Here is a 21492-nt window from a genome sequence, read left to right as displayed (position 1 = left end):
GCTGAAAGACAGCGAGGGCGTTTCTGACTGGGGTGTGTTATTGTTCAACAAGCTAGTGTGTACTGCAAATGAACCGTGTCTAACAACATTGAGATTCCCTCATTACCGCCTACTTTGGGGCAGTGGTGGCTCAGTAATTAAGACCCTGGGATGGTTCAATTCTAGCTCTGCCAAGCTGCCACTAATGGCTTCTTGAGAAAAGCACTTGATGCCTAGTTCACACGACATGATTTTTGCCCTGATTTTCGCTCACCGACTGGTCGGCGCTAGATTTGCCGGCTCGGGAACAACTCGGTGTTTGCTCGGCGATCGAAACTCGGCTCTCAATTGCTATGTGTGAACTGCTCAACAACTCGATCCGAGCCGCTAGATATCTGGATATGAGTCGGCCGACTGGCAATAAGTGTAATGTTGAACAGCCAATGAGAACGCAAGATACGGGGTGAGGGGGAAACATTGCATTGCAAAAATTTGCGTTGCCAAATCCACTCAGATTCATTTATTTTTCCTACATTTAACGTTGCACATCAGCGCACAAACTTTGACTGCTCGCTACTTGTTGACGTGCATTTTTGGACGTGGTATCATTATACCCCTCGTCACTTCTCGCGTGTGTTTTCAAGACAAAATGTAGTTTAGGAGGCCAGAGAAGCTCGCCTGTGATTCCAGTTGGTGATTGATAGTGTAGTTTGAACACCCTATTGCTGATTAGTCGTGTAGTGTGAAAGCCACACCGACTTGAAAGACTCCCAATTACAAGAGATCCAGTTGTGTAGTGTGAACTGTACAGCGACCTGACAACTTGGAAAGTCATAGTGTGAACTTGGCATAACCCACCTCGCTCCAGATGTGCCAGTAAATGGGCCCTGCCATCTAGTTACCTTCTGATAGGTTGTGATGTGTGAACAAAATAATTTTAGTGTACACTACATTGTGTATACACATTTGACAATAAAGCCATTCTTGTTCCTCTTGTATGCTATGTGTGCCAAGTACTGTGTGGTAACAGTTTGGCATTAAGTCCGACTCTTCTACCCATAGCAGTATTTTTATCGTTTAAAACATCCTCTTTTATTCCTCAGATTATAAATGTTAATATTTAATTGATATATTTTATATTATTTCGCCCTGTGATGGACTGGCGACCTGTCCATGGTGTTTCCCACCTTTTACCCAGTGAATTGTACCCACCGTGACCCTAAATAGGATAAAGCGGTACAGACAATAAATAAATTAGTGAATTTTATACGGCACGGTGGCTCAGTGGGTAGCACTGTTGCATCACAGCAAGAAGGTCCTGGGTTTGATCCCCCGGTAGGGCAATGTTCTCCCCACGTCTGCGTGGGTTTCCTCCCACAGTCCAAAAACATGCAGTCTATTAGGGTGCCTGCGGCTGCTGGCAAACTTACCCAGGGTTCCCGGCATCGCAGGCATTACAGAGCACAGCGAACAAAGGCCTCAAATAGGAGGCCTTCCAATTAGGGCTGATTGCCTGCAGCTGCACCTGGCTTATTTAAGCCAGCACGGTGCAGCAGTGGGCGTCACACCTTTTGTTTTTGCACACTCATGGCAGCTTGTCCACACTCCCTTTTTAGGGTCAGACAGTACCCCCGGGTGGCATAAGGTCGGTCGGGTGTGTAGGCTGGAAGGCTGTGGTAGATAGCTTTTGATTTATCTCTGAAAGGGAAAGTGTGGTGCGACACCGCTCAGCCATCGTGCTGTTATTGTTTGTTCCTGTAGCGCTGGCGTTTTTCTGCAGCATTAGCAGAAAGCTAGCAGTAGCTGCTACGCCTCCTCTTTACAGCGCTCTTATTGAGCTGAGCAAAAAGGATTCACTAACTTCGGGGTGGCGCCGTTGGTAAAGTGCTCGCCTCTGACGCCAGCATCCCCGGTTCGAATCCGCTGCCTTCAAATTATCTAATTCTGACATACATTGGGTGTGTTTGAAAACCTAGGGAGCTGTCTTACTGTCTACATAGGCAGCTGCCTCAGTAGAGAGGATTCTAATTAGTCAATGACTAATAAGTCAGGTTATTCGAACGCACTACTTAGATAGCGCTTCCATCGCGTTTTGGGTTTTGCGTCTAGCATTTAGCATCTTGCCATTAAAAACAATGAACTGAGGTAGCACAGCACTAACGCTAACGTCAATATAGAATTTCCCTTCATGTCCCGATAACTGTTAAATTTCCTGACAAGCTCAAACTTGCAAATAAAAACACTCGGTACAAGTTAAAAATCAGTAATATTTTATTTACGTTTAATAAGAACTCTATTCGTTTCTCCGCCCCGTCAGCCATGTTTGTTCTGTGAGAGCCTTGATCACTAAGGACGCTTCCGATGCTCACTCGTTCTTAAACCAAAATAACATTGAAATATGAAGATGCCTCAGAAGTGAGGATTTCAAGGCATCTAGGATTTCGAACAGCCTCCTTCTCGGGAGCGCGCACAGGATGACGTAAAATGCTGCCTATGTAGAGAGCGCACTAGCTTTTCGAACACACCCATTGTGTTTTTTACAGATCGGGGTTCTCCAGCTGCTGCGACCCGCGTCCGGAGCTGTAGCCGAATCTGTCACCGGTCTGTTGCGCTTGGCAACGTTGGGGGTTTATTGCAATTGGGAAGTTTTATTCCCGGATGGTTAATACCAGCACTTATAAGCACTAGGCCTTTCATTACCGTTCACGCCTGTGTAGTGCAGCGGTGAGCGCAACCGGCTCGTGTCTCCTCTTTATAAATTTTTCTCTTTTTCTATTTTTCAGTTCTGTTGCCTGCGGCACCCAGCGGCATCGATCGGAGTTCTCCCGATTTGTTTTTGGTTTCTATGTGTTCTGGTTATTTAAAAATAAAATTATTTTATTTTTAAATCAGCATTTTTGAGTCCTGGTCCTTCCATGTAAAACAGTCAGGTTAATTGGAGACACTGAAGTGCCCTATAGGTGAATGGGTGAGTGTATGTGTATGTCTGCCCTGCGATGGAATGGCGCCCCATCCAGGGTGTTACTGTGTGCCTTGCGCCCATTGAAAAGCTGGGATAGGCTAACACCCCCCCCCGGCAACCCTAATTGGATAAGCGGTTAAGACAGTGAGTGAGTGCATTATCCTAGCCACACCGCTCAGCTGATGCCTCACACCCAGTGACAATGATGGCAGTATGCAGCAACAGACAGGAAAAACCATTATCCACGCACAGGCATGACCATTTGTGTCTGTTGGATGCCTGTCCCAGTCGATGGCACGGCTGAGAGTCAAACTTGGATGGTAGTTGGATGGACTTTAGACACTGTCACTTTTAATTCATTTAATTTTACTGTCCCGTTTTACCACTGATTAATCCTGGTCAAGGTTGTGGTGGATCTGGCTTTTCTGGAGGCTATACTGCAGTAACACACCCCAGACAGGATGCCAATCCATCGTGCGGTCTCAACCAGCCACCATCATTAGACATAACCAATCATGTCTATACGCAGAGGCCAAACAGGCTGGTTGCACCGATGAGGATTTGAACTCTGGATGCCAGTGTAAGTGGTCTAGCATAATTTACTGCTGCGCCACCCAAGCGCCTTTTTAAAAGAATCTTCTTGTTTAAACTATAAACCACTTGTTGATGAGCTGAGTTGATGCCCTGACCTGATCCGAGGGCAGCGGTCACTGAGGTTTACAGTTTAATATACTATGCTACAGTGACAGATTAACCCTCGACTATTCTACTGTAACTGTTAATGGCTTGTAATACTCAAAACAGACCCTGGTAAAGCTAATTAGTAGCTACATTTTATTAGCAAATTAGAGTAAACTGGCTCTGATTGTTAATAGAAGTCTTTTAATGTTTATATGCTTTAAGCCTGTTCTGTCTCTCTCTGTTCTCTTGATCTAAGTGGTTGCTAAGCTCAGCCAAAAGCCCTTAATCTGCACTAACTGATTACATAACTGCTCACTTCAATGTGATGTTTTATGTCTCTGGCAAGTTTTATGGCCGTCCACCTCATGTCATATATATATTAGCCTTCAGCTTTATCAGTGCAGTTCCACAACTCGCTGGTCACAGCCTGTGACAACAGGATACGGGCAAAACAATAGCAAAATCTGATCCTCTCTTGCTGGTCCAATCTGATCCGGTCTCATAAATCGCTTGTGTTTATTGTCCAAGTGCTTTATCTAAGTGTCTCTGATCCCTTTCTCCATTTCACAAAAGGACATTGATATCTTAAATGATGGACACATTCCACACCAGGGAACAGTAGAGCGAATGTCAGTTGATGATAGCCAGCACGTCTGACTGTTCTGAAAAGATAGCGAGGTAACAGGGTAACAAATTAGCTGTTTGATTCACAATTCAGGGCAGCAGGCCTTTTATTTATTTGTGTTTGAGCTTAGCTAAGCCTACATCTTTTTTGTTCCTCTGTTTTTATTAGTTATGTGCTAAGAAAAAAATGTTTTATAAGGGGGTTCCAAGTCACTCCAGCTTAATGGTCTCTTTAAGGGTATCAAACTGTTGTACGGTAGATCATGTGACCTAGTTTGAGCATGGGTTTGGATGGGTTTTTGTCTTGCTGGCTTGTTGAACATCTCAGATATGGACTATAACAGATTCTACTCTTTTGGGAACACTTTTGTCCAGATTTTGGAGTTTGTTTGTGGGAATGCCCATTTATTTAAAAGTAAGAGTATTTGTGAGGTCAGGACCTGATCATGGACAAGATCTGCAGGTCAAGGTTTTCCATACCAAACTGTCAAACTATTGCCACAATGTTGGAACCATAGGAATAATTTTACATAACTGTTACTAACACATTAGCAATAGCTGTGGCTGAAATACATCAACTTAATAATTAGAAATAGTGTTGGCATACATGGTGTATTGATCTAATGCTCTCGGGTTTGAATCTTAACAGTGCTATCGACTGGCCAGAAGACTACACTGACATAATTGGCTATGGCTGGGGACAGTGGTAGCCTAATAATAATAATAATAATAATAATAATACATTTTATTTGTAATGCACTTTACATTTAATACAAATCTCAAACTAGTGCCACAAGATAAAAGACATCACTACAAAAAATGATAAATAAGCAATTTCAAAGATCACTACACTACATTAATTAAAAATTAAAAAGAAAGGTTTTGAGTCTTTTTTTAAAAGTTCCAACCGTCTGTGGTACCCTCAAATGGTCAGGGAGGGCATTCCAAAGGCGAGGGGCAGCAGACCAGAAGGCCCGATCACCCATGGTACTGAGCTTGGTTCTTGGTTGGAGAAGGCAATTTGAATTTGTAGAGCAGAGGGATCGGAATGAGGTTTGTGTGGTGAGCAGTTCTTTCAGATAGGTGGGAGCATATACATAAATACACTGGTGAGTGAGGTGTGGGACCTTGTATTCATTCCTGACAGAGACGGGGAGCCAGTGAAGAGAACGGAGAATTGGTGTGATATGCTCATATTTTCTGAATTCACTGTACTGTCTGAAGCCTAGTGGGTGGAGCTTTGGGCTATCAATTAAAAGGTTGGGAGTTTAAATATCAGCTCTGCCATGCAGCCACTGTTGGGCCCTCGAGCAAGGCCCTTAACCCTCTCGGCTCCAGGGGCGATGTACAATGGCTGACCCTGCGCGCTGACACCAGCTTTCAAATGAGCTGGGATACGCGGAAAAAGTATTTCATTGTGCTGTACATCTGTATATGTATATATAACAAATAAAGGCATTCTATTCTATGTCTGAAATTGGAAGGGCTGAAGGGATTCCTCTTTACTGCTGCAATTGCGAACTCTGCTGGTTGGTGGAAGGTGTCTCCACAGAAATGGGAAATAACAGAGAGTAGTGCGTTACTCTACGTACCCAAAAGTGATGTCTGTGTGAACACTGGCAGGTAAAAAGAAGGGGTTTGCATTTACACACGTCGGAGTGAACCTGTGTTATGTACGGCCCTCCTTGGTCAGGGTAGCGGTCTGTAGCAGTGAGAAGGGATATACTACACTGTCCATTGTTTCTACACTCACTGTCCATTTTATCATCTCCACTTACCATACCAGAAGCACTTTGTAGTTCTACAATTACTGACTGTAGTCCATCTGTTTTTTTCTGCATGCTTTGTTAGCCCCCTTTCATGCTGTTCTTCAATGGTCAGGACTCTCCCAGGACCACTACAAAGTAGGTATTATTTGGGTGGTGGATCATTCTCAGCACTGACATGGTGGTGGTGTGTTAGTGTGTGTTGTGCTGGTATGAGTGGATCAGACACAGCAGTGCTGCTGGAGTTTTTAAACACCTCACTGTCACTGCTGAACTGAGAATAGTCCACCAACCAAAAATATCCAGCCAACAGCGCCCTGTGGGCAGCGTCCTGTGACCACTGATGAAGGTCTAGAAGATTACCAACTCAAACAGCAGCAATAGATGAGCGATTGTCTCTGACTTTACATCTACAAGGTGGACCAACTAGGTAGGAGTGACTAATAGAGTGGACAGTGAGTGGACACGGTATTTAAAAACTCCAGCAGTGCTGCTGTGTCTGATCCACTCATACCAGCACAACTTATACTTGGCCATATAATGTATCGAATGCACCTGTCCATTGTAACTTCCAACATTGCTCATTGCTACATTTTTGCATTACAAAAGATTTACACTTGTTTACACCTCTACTGCTCAGTGCTGATCGTAGTAATAAGCATTTGTAAGAATCTGAAAGAATTATGACCTAAATTACGAATGAGTTAAACTACCTTATTTTTCTTAGTTGACAAAAACCTGCTTTTAAATACAGTGGTACCTTGTAACTCGACGTCCCCTAAACTCGAAATCTTTGAAACTCTACGTCCTTTGTCGAGAAATTTGTACCCTTAAACTCAACGCTTACCTTAAACTCGACGTGTGTCTGCCGTTTTGTTCAGCCCTTAAACGAGAAAGCGGTGCGGTGCGGTAAAACATCATCAAAGTGCAAATATGAGATGAATCTGTGTGAAATAGCTGTCAAATCCACTCTGAAAGCACATATATCTGTGTTTAGCTGGATTTTCCTCCTGTTTCACTTTTAAACTTCTGTTATAGCTCAGGTTGCTGAGAGTCAGCTTTTCCGAGAGACTCTAAAACGCTTATCATTAAAAATAACTTAATGTGACTTATTGTATTACAAGAACAACAGAGGAACTCTAAACCTCTCTTAATTATTACAGTTCATGAGTTATTTTCACTAATGAAATTCTTTGCTCATTGTTTTAGTATAATAAGTCACGTTAAGCTTTGTGCACCGCTACACTCAATAGAACATAACAGCACAGCCGGCGCAAAAGGTATTTGCTGATTCTCATGTGAATGAGGCTTTACTGAACGTAATACGGTATTCTAAGATCAAGCATTTCAACGATTAAGAAGCATAAGGAAACAATAAAGAAGTAAAGGTAAAGTGCAGTATTTCAATGTTGTTTTAAATTATATGTATTTTCAGTGTGTAAGTGTCAAAAACAACCCCATTATTTTACATTAGCCTAAAATATATACAGTTCCACGGGACCATGGACTGCATTAACAGGTTTCCCCTACATCCTTGAAACTCGCCACTCCCAGAGCCAATTGATGTAGAGTTTTGAGGTACCATTGTACTGAGCTGCACCATAACAAATCAAGGATTATGTGGTTGATACCAACACCACCACCATGTGGGGATCAGATCTGAAACTTAAAGCCAAAACATGGCAACCAAAGTGAGCCATGTACTGAACCCATTAATCCAATGATAATAAAACCTTAAACCCAATTGAGGGTCATAAGGTGTTGACCATAACAAACAGCCTCCCGAGTTTCGACATGGTAACCCTGATTCTGCTGTAAGACTGTTATCTCCTGTCTTTAAAAACAACCCTATCAACACAATGCAGGTCCAGCAGAAAGCAGACCTCTATTCACCAGTATTTGTTTACCTCATTAGGCTAACGGTCACCACGGTGATGGAGGCATACACACTGTTGAATAGGAGCGGACAGTGGAGCACAAGCACAGCTTTCTTTCTTATTAAATTTTCAAAAGCATTGCATCTGTTGAACTCTAGAGAAAGCAAGGTGTCTCCCATGGAAAGCTTTTTAGTATGGAACTGAGAAAGAACTCTGGTGGTCTTGTTTTAAAGCACCACAAACCTTCTGCAAATGTTCTGAACACATTCCAAAGCAAACGTTCTATATTATTGTAGTCTACTGTGTCAAAAAGGCACATTTATATATAAAACGATGATGTATCACTCAGCGACTCCATTGCAGGGATGTTAAACTTACAACCAGCTAGCCCGATCAAATTTCAAACTCTGCATGTTATTACGAGCACATAACATTGGTAGGACAGGTTAATTTTTCATCTAATTGTACGGACATAGTATTAGACTTATACTGCCTACCTAAGATGTGTGGCAAACAGTTTATCTATAGAGACAGTTGTCATGCATTGCCTTGGGCAATGGGCACCACTGGCATTCCATGTTAAAACTGTTTAAGTTAACCAGAAATACAATACAGCAGGTATTGTGCTCATAATACGTGTTTTATTTTATTATTATTTTTTTAAATGCATTTTCTCCCCCTGTTTTCTCCCCCTTTAGCACGTCCAATTGCCCGATTGCGTCATGCTTCCTCTCTGCCTATGCCGATCCCTGCTCTGACCGAGGAGATTGAAGCTAACCCACGCCCCCTCCGACACGTGGGCAGCAAGCTGTATGCATCTTATCACCCACACATTGACGAGTGTTGTGCCACCTAGCGTTGTGTACGGAGAGACACACCCTAAGAGCACTCTTTCCTCATCTCTGTGTAGGCGCCTCTAATCAGCCAGCAGAGGTCGTAATTGCACCAGTCTGACAGAGAGAGACCCATATCAGGCTCAGTCCCGCCCATCTGAACAACAGGCCAAACAAGGCAGAGCTGAGATTCGATACGATGTATTCGAAATCCCAGCTCTGGTTGCAGCGTATGTTTTTGTTTTTTTTACCGCTGCGCCACCTGAGTGGCAAAATACGTGTTTTAAATGCAGCAGATATGATCAGGTATAAAGACCTGAGTGACTTTGATAAGAGCCAGATCATTAAGGCGATACAATGAAGCATCTCCAAAACAGCAAGGAGTGCTTACAGGCAGCCATAGTGAGTAGACACTAATAGTAATCTAAAGAGACACTAGCCACAAACCACTGACAGATTGTTGGGCAGCCAAGACTCATTTATACCAAAGGACATGAAGGCTATGGGGTTTGGAACGGACCAGCACACAGTGCATCAAACCCTAACTGTGCTTATGTTAACACCTGTTCATTGTTGAAAACACAGAGAATGGACACACGGGCTAGACATCAGAGTAATAGAAGAAGGATGACTAGTCTGACAAATTCTGTTTTCTCCATGATCATGTCTGCATCATTTACCCGTGGAAGAAATAGCACCCAGGATGCACTGTAAGAGTCTCCACCTCACAGATGACAAACGTTAAAGGACCTACTGATAATGTCCTGGAATCAGAACCCACAGGACGCCATGTAAGCAGCTGGTCCAAACTTGTTTTAATACTAGATTTAATTTACATTTGAAATGATGAAACATTGTGCGCTTGGGTGGTACAGCGGTCTAATGTGGCCCGTCAATTGACCTTGTTTGAGGTAGGGAAGGTTACATGCAGGTCTCTTCCTGCTGCCACTGCATTATGCAGAGAGTGGGGGGCTCATGGAGCTTAGCGTGGATCTCCATACACACAGCTCTATATAAGAACCCAACACTGGCAGGTGATAAGAAGAAGCGGCAGATTGGACATGTGTTGGAGGGGGCATGTAGTGGTCTGGCTCTCCTTGATCAGATCGCGGGTTGTGCAGACAGATTCACAATCGGGAGGAAAATGGGGTGGGGTGTGGGGATATGTAATTTATGAATGGAGATGCACCTGGAGATTTGAACTTGATTTACAAATTGCAGGAAAGGCTCTGGTGTCCTTATTAAGAATGTACTTGTGCACTGGTGCATGTGGAATCCGAATCACAATAACAAGGCCACAAGAACCATCTCTCAGGTTATCTCTGTGGGACAGGGTTCCTTTGAGACTGAGCTGATTAGCAACAGTTTATATGTGCGCATGTGTTAGCTAGACAAGATGGGAAATAGGCAGAGGTCAGTTCTAACCTGACAAAACACCTACTGCATATGAATAGCATTACACAGTTTCCCACACAGAAGCTTTTAAACATGGCACTGGTATGGACCATCTGGATGATCTATTTTTCTTTTTAGCTTTTTTGTTCAGTAAGTAGGAAAAAATAAATGAATCTAGGTGAAGGAGTGGATTTTGGCTATGCGGCCAGCAGGGAGTTATCAATCCAACATTGGTATTATGGTTTGACATGGACGATAAGTCACAAATACTGTAAAGCTTGTATGTGTGCCGATGTATTCTGATATAAACTATATTATGCCCCTGCCCCACACATTTACAACTCTTCCCCCAGGGTTTCCCTTCTGTGTTGATAACAATTACAAGCCGATTGCAACGCCTTTCACACTACAGCGGTGCCAATGGCTGGTCAAGTGTCTACAGACATGATTGACTTTGTCTGAGGAGGCGTTCCCCGTAAGGGATTGGTGTCTTGTACAGATATGTTATTGTATTGCGCCCAGTAATTTCAGGAAAACTGTCCTTATTTTATCTGGGCTTGGGACCGGCACTGAGAGCTCTCTCACATGTTAAAGTCCAGATGGCTTGGCTGTTCAGCCACATCCCCACACCTCCCAACATAGCCAATTATTCGAACCCTTGATATTAGCGCTAGAGACTTGCTTGATTTAACGCTTTACCCGGACTGCATGTTAATGTACCATTAGTGAGCCAAATTAATTATATTTACTTGTATTTACACAGAGCTGCTTACAGTTAAAATAAAAAATAAAATTATGGACTCAATAGCAGACCATTATCTCCAAGATAGATAGAGAATTTACTTGCAAATAAAAAAAAAAGTGTTTTATTCTGTTTGAAGATAATAGCTCTTACTGTGGTTCGGTGAAGTCCCAGCCCTTTTCTGCAACCCTTCCTTTTTTGCCATTTATTGTATGTTTTAAACATTATGACACCATAAAAACTTCAAAATCAAATTTAATTCAAAGCTTCTGATGCAAAGAACAATGTCCAGATTCTCAATCAGGTGCCCTGAAGTCATGTCGGCAGTGAAGAATGAATGGTTGTGTTCAATTATGTCCTATTTCGTATTAGAAATACAGAAACATTTTAATAAAAATATCTTCCCTATAAAGCCTACATAAGCTTTTCACAAAAAAGGTACTTGCATTTTAACATGGAATGCCAGTGGTGCCCATTGCCCAAGGCAATGCATGACAACTGTCTCCATAAATAAACTGTTTGCCACACATCTTAGGTAGGCAGTACTAGTCTAAAATGTGCATCAATGATCTTACTTCGGGGCCGCTCAGGTGGCACAGCGGTAAAAACACACACTGGAACCAGAGCTGGGCTCTTAAATACATCGTATCAAATCTCAGCTCTGCCTGTCGGCTAAGGCTGAGCGGCCACATAAACATCGATTGGCCTGTTGTTCAGATGGGCGGGACTAAGCTTTGTGGGTTAGCTTTGTTCTCCTCAATCATAGCAGGGATCGTCATAGGTGGAGAGGAAGCATGATGCAATCTGGCAATTGGACGCGCTAAAAGGGAGAAAAAGAGGAGAAAATGCATAAATAAAATGTATATATATAAAAAAGATCTTACTTCGGACTGTGGCCCAACAGCAGCCTTAGCATGGGCAGGTCACCCTTAGCAGCAGCGTAGTGAACAGGCAGAGCGCCTGTGTCCGTGGCAATGCTGGGTTCCCCTTCCCCACTTTTCAGTAACCACTCTGTCACCTCATGATGACTGAAGCGCGAAGCCAGATGCAGGACGGTGGCCCCTGAGTTGTCTTTCTTCTGCAAAACCAAGAGAAACACAATTGATTTCAGTTATGAAAATTAATGCCACCACAGAAATGCAAAGCACTACAGAGATTTCCCCCAGTGTTCCCCTTAGCCAGTTCTGACTGGGGATATTTTCTTCATATTCACTCTGCATAATAATCACCCAATTAAGTGCAATTAATGGGTCTGTCCCAAAACCTAGTAAGCTCTCGACATAGACAGCATTTTACGTCATGCTACACACCCTCCCGAGAAGACATCTGTCTTAGTTCTTAGATGCCTTAAAATGCTGCCTACTGAGATGCCGTATACTTTTCTTTTGTTGTTTATGCCTTTTCTCCCCTTTTTCTCCCAACTTCTTTTTAGCATGTCCAATTGCCCGATTGCATCATGCTTCCTCTCCACTAATGCCGATCCCCGCTTTGATTGAGGAAAACAAAGCTAACCCACACCCCCTCCGACACGTGGGCAGAAGGTGTATGCATTTTTTCCACCTGCACTAGGCGAGTGCTAATGCGGATCAGCCCTGTGTACGGAGAGACACACCCTGATCAACGCATCCTTCCCCGCCCTGTGCAGGTGCCATCAATCAGCCAGCAGAGGTCGTAGTTGAATTAGTTATGAGGACACCCTATCTGGCTTCCTACTATCCCACCCCAATATGGCCAACAAGCCAATCATTGTTCATTTGGCTGCTCAGTCCAGCCGGAAGGCAGATCTGAGATCCGATACGATGTATTCGAGATCCCAGTTCTGGTGTGCTAGCGTGTGTTTTACCGCTGCGCCACCTGAGCGGCCTGATATGCCGTATTCTGACCAATATTCTAACTGAATAAGGAAGGAGCTCCATGTACTTCCTCAGCTGTGAAGGCAATTCCAGCATTCAGTGCAGCACAACTTTTCACACAAAAAAACTAATATGGAAGACAGAAGTGGAGCAGCAAGTTGAGTTGTTTTAAATAAATGTCATTCTAATTATTTTTTTATTTTTTATTAAGTGGGTTTATTAAGTGGGTTTGTCAGTGACAATAAATCAGTTTACAATACACAGTTATGTTACCTCAGCCAGTTGGTTTGAATAATCAACATTCTGAATGCTTACTTGGGTTGCTGCCTAGGTTGGGAGTGGGCAGCAAGACTCTTACTAGGTTTTGAGACAGACCCAATGTCTAGTCTTAATAGCTTATCAAAGAGCACCAAACAAATCTGAAGTATGATCTACTAAGATCTACTAGGATTTACTAAAAGTACTTGACATCAATGCACTGTTCATTGGAAATTCTATTTGCATTTGTTGAGCTTTGTTGTTAAACAAGGATGTTAATTAATAAAAAATATCTGATGTTTAATGGTACTCAGGTTGTGCAGAGATAAATTAAGCAAGCCCACTACCACAGGAATCCCGGGTTCAAATAGGCTGGTTGGGCATCAACATACAGACATGATTGGCTATGTCTGGGAATGGAAGGGGCGAAGCACTGGAATGGATTGACGTCCTGTTTGGGGTGTTTTCCGCAATGCACCCAGTGATTCTGGGAAAGCCAGACCGCAACCCTGACCAAAAAACATAAACATGAAATCAATTGATATAGCCTAGCCAAATATCACGGCAGCCTGATAAATATAAAAACCAGCAAACTTGTATATTATGCTACTTCACCATTTAAAGTATATGGACATCTGAACATAGGCTTGTTTGCCATACTATTCAAAACAACTGACATTGTGACTTTGAAACTTTAAAGGCTGTTCTAAGTGTTTTAGAGTTTGTATGTGGGAATTTGCCCATTCTGGCAAAAGAACATTTGTGAAATTATACTCTGATGCTGAATGAAAATGCTTGGCTCACAATTCAATAGGGTTGCTGAAGGTGAGCAACAACAATCTGTAGGCAGTTCAGGACATTGAGTTTGTATCCTTATGTACCAAATACAGTGCAGCAGCTTAATACTCAAAGGTTTATGTTACGCAGAATGAATGAGAGCTTTCCACTTCCGACTTCCACAGGAGACACCTGATGTTGGTGAATGTGAGAAGGATACAGAAATGAACGAGAGGTATCTGGTTTCATGTCCATTATGGCAGTCACTTACCTGTTCTGTTTTACACCAAGCACAAAGCCACTGAGTTTTTTACCCCCTTTTACTGGTTTCTACAGTATTTATTCTATTAAAGTACCATACAAATTTAGTAAGAGTGAAGTATAGAACATAGTCAGCTCCATAATTAATGGCAACCTTGGTAAAAATAGTCATACAAGGAAGGTCATAAACAAATATGTCTGAGAAGTCATATATGGTCCCCTGAACAATTAATCTGACAGTGAACTTTAATTAAAGTACATTTATTCAGAGGAACCAAAACCACATCTGCCTCAGTTATTGGCAGCACTAAAAATTCCTTAAAACAACATGAAAATGAAGCATTTATTCCATTTATATTTTACTCTTTTAGATTTGAGTGCCTAAGAACTTTCTGGCTGGGTTATATACAGTGTATCACAAAAGTGAGTACACCCCTCACATTTCTGCAAATATTTTATTATATCTTTTCATGGGACAACACTATAGAAATAAAACTTGGATATAAGTTAGAGTAGTCAGTGTACAACTTGTATAGCAGTGTAGATTTACTGTCTTCTGAAAATAACTCAACACACAGCCATTAATGTCTAAATGGCTGGCAACATAAGTGAGTACACCCCACAGTGAACATGTCCAAATTGTGCCCAAAGTGTCAATATTTTGTGTGACCACCATTATTATCCAGCACTGCCTTAACCCTCCTGGGCATGGAATTCACCAGAGCTGCACAGGTTGCTACTGGAATCCTCTTCCACTCCTCCATGATGACATCACGGAGCTGGTGGATGTTAGACACCTTGAACTCCTCCACCTTCCACTTGAGGATGCGCCACAGGTGCTCAATTGGGTTTAGTCCATCACCTTTACCTTCAGCTTCCTCAGCAAGGGAGTTGTCATCTTGGAGGTTGTGTTTGGGGTCGTTATCCTGTTGGAAAACTGCCATGAGGCCCAGTTTTCGAAGGGAGGGGATCATGCTCTGTTTCAGAATGTCACAGTACATGTTAAAATTCATGTTTCCCTCAATGAACTGCAGCTCCCCAGTGCCAGCAACACTCATGCAGCCCAAGACCATGATGCTACCACCACCATGCTTGACTGTAGGCAAGATACAGTTGTCTTGGTACTTCTCACCAGGGCGCCGCCACACATGCTGGACACCATCTGAGCCAAACAAGTTTATCTTGGTCTCGTCAGACCACAGGGCATTCCAGTAATCCATGTTCTTGGACTGCTTGTTTTCAGCAAACTGTTTGCGGGCTTTCTTGTGCGTCAGCTTCCTTCTGGGATGACGACCATGCAGACTGAGTTGATGCAGTGTGCGGCGTATGGTCTGAGCACTGACAGGCTGACCTCCCACGTCTTCAACCTCTGCAGCAATGCTGGCAGCACTCATGTGTCTATTTTTTAAAGCCAACCTCTGGATATGACGCCGAACACGTGGACTCAACTTCTTTGGTCGACCCTGGCGAAGCCTGTTCCGAGTGGAACCTGTCCTGGAAAACCGCTGTATGACCTTGGCCACCATGCTGTAGCTCAGTTTCAGGGTGTTAGCAATCTTCTTATAGCCCAGGCCATCTTTGTGGAGAGCAACAATTCTATTTCTCACATCCTCAGAGAGTTCTTTGCCATGAGGTGCCATGTTGAATATCCAGTGGCCAGTATGAGAGAATTGTACCCAAAACACCAAATTTAACAGCCCTGCTCCCCATTTACACCTGGGACCTTGACACATGACACCAGGGAGGGACAACGACACATTTGGGCACAATTTGGACATATTCACTGTGGGGTGTACTCACTTATGTTGCCAGCTATTTAGACATTAATGGCTGTGTGTTGAGTTATTTTCAGAAGACAGTAAATCTACACTGATATACAAGCTGTACACTGACTACTCTAAGTTATATCCAAGTTTTATTTCTATAGTGTTGTCCCATGAAAATATATAATGAAATATTTGCAAAAATGTGAGGGGTGTACTCACTTTTGTGATACACTGTATGTATATGTATATGAGTATATGAAGTGACATAGATGTGGACCATGTGAGTTTCTTTTTTTTTCAGGGTAAGATTAAGGTAATTCATCAAAACCTGATTTTCTTATAACCCTTTTCCTCATACGTACCAGGAGTGAATATTAAGCCCAACAGGGTTAGCCAAATATGATTACATAAATATACATAAACATTTGTTGACCAGGTGTCTACATGATTGTCTATGTCTGAGTATGGGTTAGCCAAAAAAGCCCTAAAATAGACCGGCACCATGTACATGGTTTTCCTGCCTTGTGCCCAGTGTTGAACCGGATCTGCCACGACCCTGACCAAGGTAAAGAGGTTGATTAAACAAAAAAAAATTAAATTAATATACATTATGTGGTCACAGTTTTGATTTTGTTTTACTCTGATGCCTTGGCAGTTTCTTTTCATTAGTTGCAGGTTAACCAATAACCGACAGGCTTATATCAAGTCATTAATGCATATTTAATGACAACCGGTTAAATGTAGTATACGTGGAAGTGATGTAAACAGCAAGAGAAACATAAACAACATAAACTACTTTAGTGTTCTGGGTCTAGATTTTACAGTCAGTAACAAACAGGTCATTACAAGAGCTAACCTTTGTTTCATTAACTCCTTTATTTTGGTCAAGGTGATGGATCAGGAAACACTGTGTGCAAGGCAGGAATTCCCCATGTCTTAATATACCACCGTAACATTGTAATTACTGTTTCTAATTGTAATAATTTCATTATTCATGATTTAAATAATATAAATGCATTTTTATAAAACACTGTGGCTAAACAGTTACTAGCAAAAGAGTGGAACGATCTAAAATAAAACAATTGGCCAAAATAACAGAAACAAAGTAACAAATAAAATACACAAAACTTTCGCAGCCTGCAACAGAGAAAATGGATCAAAAAGGGAGAGCTCAGAACTGGTTGTCAATGATTGTCAATTTGTTAATTAAGAGAAACTGACACATCTATCATCTGTGCCTCCATGTCCTCTCTGTCGAACTCATTCAGCAGCTTAGCCACATTACCGTACCCAGAAGTAGTATATGCAAACTGAGTGTGTGTCTTAATTTGGTGCAAAAAAAGAGAGATAAAATGCTATAATAAACAATATTTTTAACAATTATTGTGGGCATTAATTATTGGGCCATTTTAAGCCAGTTCTGGCCTGCACTGTTCTGCTTTCTAAACATGCATTTTTGGACCATATTAGGACTAGGCAGAAGTAATTGAGTACTTGCAAGCGTTATCACTAGTTGACCACATTTAATGCCAGGCACTTTTTGTTTGTTATGAAAAATGGGTCATTATGAATGCTATTAAGAAACATATAACACAGTCAGGTTGCTGATTTCGAAATTACACTTGCTTAAAGATCACTAAAAAGCAACATTTTTATTTTTGGTAGCGTGTGAACCTACACGATTTGAATCTCAGTTTTAAAAGGGTAATTAACAGTCAAAGTCGTGAAAAAAACCCTGAAAGATACTCAGATACTTCATAATCAATATTTGTCAACTTTACTATGTTGACTTTTACCGTTCTTTAAATGATACTTATGAATAAGTTTATTACTATTACATTACATAGTTTTAACTGATGCTTGAGTGTAAAAACTGTGCCAAACTAGGAATGCAGACTAGAATGATCTGCTGTGGCAACCCCTAAATGAGGGACCAGCCTGAAGAAAAAATACATATATAGCATTTGATTAGATGAGTATTATATTTGAATAATATATTTGTTGGACAGTACAACGGTGCAGTGGTCTAATGCACTAGCTCACCATTGCTGAGATCTCAACCTGGCTGAGCACTCATACAGGCAAATGGCAAGAGGGGAAATGTCAACTACGCTTTAATGCCATTGTAAAATTACAATATCTGCTGTCTGGTTAAGGCATCTAAACTAGTGGTGGGTTATTCACGAATTTCATATAGTGTCTCCGTACATGGTACGGCTCTGTCTAAAGACTCCACCAGCAGCAGGTGAGAAGATGGTGGTGCAAGTGGCTAGAGAATTGCAAAAGGGGAATTGAAAATGATTAGACTGGGAAAATAGCAATATGAGCAATTAATTTCACTTTAGATAGAAAGATGTTTGTTTGTTTATTGGGATTTTAACGTCATGTTTTACACTTTTGGTTACATTCATGACAGGAACGGTAGTTACTCATTACACAAGATTAATCAGTTCACAAGGTTATATCAAACACAGTCATGGGCAATTTAGTATGTTCAATTCACCTTACTTGCATGTCCTTGGACTGTGGGAGGAAACTGGAGCACCCGAAGTAAACCCACGCAGACACGGGGAGAACATGCAAACTCCACACAGAAAGGACCCGGACCACCCCACCTGGGGATCGAACCCAGGATACCAACTTAGTCACCGTGCCGGCCTAGATAGATAGATGGATGGATGGATGGATGGATGGATGGATGGATGGATGGATGGATAGATAGATAGATAGATAGATAGATAGATAGATAGATAGATAGATAGATAGTTTTTGCTTTTGTTGTTGTTGTTCTTGTTGTCTGTGTCACATCTGATACAAATGACTCAATATTTGGTTAAAGGTAAGACCCTTTATCCTAAACACCATAAGTTAAATCTGTTAATGTATAGTAAAATATAAGATCCTTTAAGGTTTAGTACTGCATACCTTCTAACAACTTATCTAATTGCAACAACCTTCAAGATCTCTGCAAATGATAATCAACTCTTCTTGCCTGGCATTTCTGTTTACCTGGCCTGTATTTATTTTTAAAAACATTATAAATTGGATGTAAAGTTCGACTCACCGAAGCGCTGCAGCCTCCCTGCGTTAGAAGCCACTGTAGGCACGCCAGGTTGCCAGTAGCCGCTGCATCATGAGCCGGGCAGGCGCCGTTATTAGCCAGGCTGCTCCCCGCTAAACCCGCTTCGTCCACCAGAAACCGGAGACAGGTGAGGTTGCCAGTTCGGGCTGCGTAGTGCACCGGGGTCGCTCCGAGTGAGTCCTTGACTTGCTTATCAAGCGCTTGTCCCGCTAGTTGAACTTTAAGAGTTTCTATGTCACCTTGCCTGGCGGCGAGAAGCGTCTCCTCTGCGACCATGTTTGTTATTAAAGCGTTAAAGCATTTATGCGAAGCACGTACCTGGGAAATATTCACACCATTCCGCGCACTAGCTAGAGCCAATTCTTAAGCTGAGAAAGTAGTACCGGAGGCATGTCAAGTAGCCGGATTACGCAATAACAAAAAGGTATAAATACGAACCACTACTCGTTTTAAATGTTTCATAGTGGGCTAGCATTGCCACCACATATAAACAAATTCCTCACGGTCCGTTTGGTGACAAAGCGAGAGGACGTTTAAATTTCCGTTATGTGCGCCTCCTCAGGACAGGACAGGTCACCTGTTAACTCCTTCAGTTACTCTGACCGAAATGTGTCGAAAGCCAATGAGCACTGACTGCATTGTGGTAAGAAGTACTATAGTTATTGTTTGTTTTCCTCACGCCATACAACGGCTCGATATCGTGTTGAATAATCTACATAAAGCAGCCGTGCTACCTTCCTCACTCACTCAAATCGGCTCAACGGTCAGACAAGCAGCGCGCGCAAAGCTCGCGAGACTTCCAGCAGCTCACCTGTCGTCGTTCTACACATTGCATTCAGAAGCATTTCAGGGAGTCATACCTTGCGACTCGGTTCACCCAAAGGAGTCGACTCTGTGTGTATGTACATAGACAAATACATATAAAAAGATGTAAGATGCAGTGGCGGCTCCTGCCAACTCTCTCAGGGGGGGCAATTGTTGCGATGATGGCCAAGGTGACCCGTTTTTTTTAAAGCTTAAATAATTAACATCTTAAGTTATCTCTCAGTTTGCCCTCACAAATAACTTTGAACATGGAGATAAACCAGCTTTACCATTAATCATAAAATGAAGTAAAGCCTTTACACTAACAATTTCATTTAGTCTTCATCAGATAGCATTTTATTTTAGGTGCAGCAGATCCAGAATAAGATTGGCATCGGGGCTGATGTGCAATTAATAAAGAAGAACAATTAAACAATTGGGGAGACACAATAAGTGCAATCACAATTCACAATTTAAAAATTACATTACTTACTTGTAATTTACTTGTTACTTATATGATTTTTCCCCCTTTGTAGATACTTGATGTTTAAATTTGGTCTGGGTGGCCCTAATTCTTAAGTTGCTAATTTATCCTGATTACATGATGGAGTTGCTCTGAACTGAGGTCATGGTGACTAGATTGCAACACCAGGTTACGTGTGACGCAAGCACGTAAGTGAGTGCGAGCCCTCCCGGAACCCATTCAGAATGTATTGCAGGGCCTGCAGTTCGAAAAAAAGAGCCTTAACATGAGAGTCTATGAGAGCAATCCGGGGCGATTTTCAGTCAAAGTGAAGTCGCCCCAAAAGGGGCGGTACTGTACGGAACGCAACTCGACGCCGATTGGACTACGATATTCCGAGGCAAGACAGACTGTCCAGAACAGTCACAGCTGTGATAGAAAAATTTCTTCCCTTTCGCCCTTGGGTGGTGCGTCGCCCGATCGCCCTAAGGAACGAGCCGCCCCTGGTAAGATGCTGACATCCATGTAACGACAATCCAAATTTGCATGTAGATTTGCATAGTATGAAACAATTTGCTGGAGTCTAAAGCCACTCTCTGTAAAACTTCATTCACATAATTACATTTTTAACTACATTTTCTGTTGTTTTACTCCGATGTGGTCCTGATGGAAACCTGTTTACCCACTCAAGGTTAAGCAATGAAGTCGAGACTGCCCTGCCAACAATGCTGCTCCTGCCAGATGTGATGGATACCTGGCGTGTTTGCACCAAGAATGTCAATAAATCACTACAGACTTTATCACAGACTGGACTGAATAATAACTCCAATTATTTTTGCTAGTTATAACTTTTAGTTCATTTTAATTTGTGTGTGTATGATACTGTGTAAATCCTATTCATTCAAATTATTCTCCAGGCCACCCAAGAAGGATGGGTCCCTGCTGAGTCCGGTTTTTCTCAAGGTTTCTTCCTGTAATTTTAAGGGAGTTTTCCTTGCCACTGTCGCCTAGGCTTGCTCAACAGGGGTTTTGGTCTGTTGGTCCTGGATTCTGTAAAGTTGCTTTGAGACAATGTCTATTGAAAAAAGCGCTATATAAATAAATTTTGACTTCACTTGACTTGACAATTTACTTAGGTAGAAAGAATCAGCGTAGGAAGAGGATGGTGCTACTATAACAAACAGCCCTCTCTGCTGGACGGAGTGGTAATAATACAATAGGTACTCAGCTGAGTTTACATCTAATAAAAGTATGTAAGGGCATGTTTTTAAATCTAGGGATTTAAATGATTCCTGCAACTTCTTTTTGTCTAGAATCCCTAAATGACTGGGGATGTCCAGGTTTGCTGGGATTGCTTGCCTATTAGCTT

At 42.1% G+C, this 21492-nt stretch overlaps 1 protein-coding gene and 1 long non-coding RNA gene across 2 annotated transcripts in view; one reads left to right on the top strand and one right to left on the bottom strand.

The window, feature by feature from the left end:
* Nucleotides 1-19432, bottom strand: part of espn (espin) — a 90137-nt gene extending 70705 nt beyond the window's left edge. Inside the window, exons 1-2 of the mRNA XM_062998534.1 lie at nucleotides 18839-19432; nucleotides 11744-11937 (exon numbers count right to left, since the gene is read on the bottom strand). Of these exons, the coding sequence (XP_062854604.1) occupies nucleotides 11744-11937; nucleotides 18839-19132 (488 nt within the window). The 5' untranslated portion in view covers nucleotides 19133-19432. The remainder of the gene's footprint in view (nucleotides 1-11743; nucleotides 11938-18838) is intronic.
* Nucleotides 19433-20296: 864 nt separating this feature from the next.
* Nucleotides 20297-21237, top strand: LOC134317803 (uncharacterized). Its single transcript, XR_010013272.1, has 2 exons — nucleotides 20297-20629; nucleotides 20815-21237. It is a non-coding gene; the product is annotated as an uncharacterized LOC134317803 (long non-coding RNA).
* Nucleotides 21238-21492: the final 255 nt, after the last annotated feature.

The sequence above is a fragment of the Trichomycterus rosablanca genome, chromosome 7, assembly GCF_030014385.1.
Source record: "Trichomycterus rosablanca isolate fTriRos1 chromosome 7, fTriRos1.hap1, whole genome shotgun sequence".
In the NCBI taxonomy this organism is placed as follows: Eukaryota; Metazoa; Chordata; class Actinopteri; order Siluriformes; family Trichomycteridae; genus Trichomycterus; species Trichomycterus rosablanca.
This window is presented reverse-complemented; position numbering and strand designations above follow the sequence as displayed.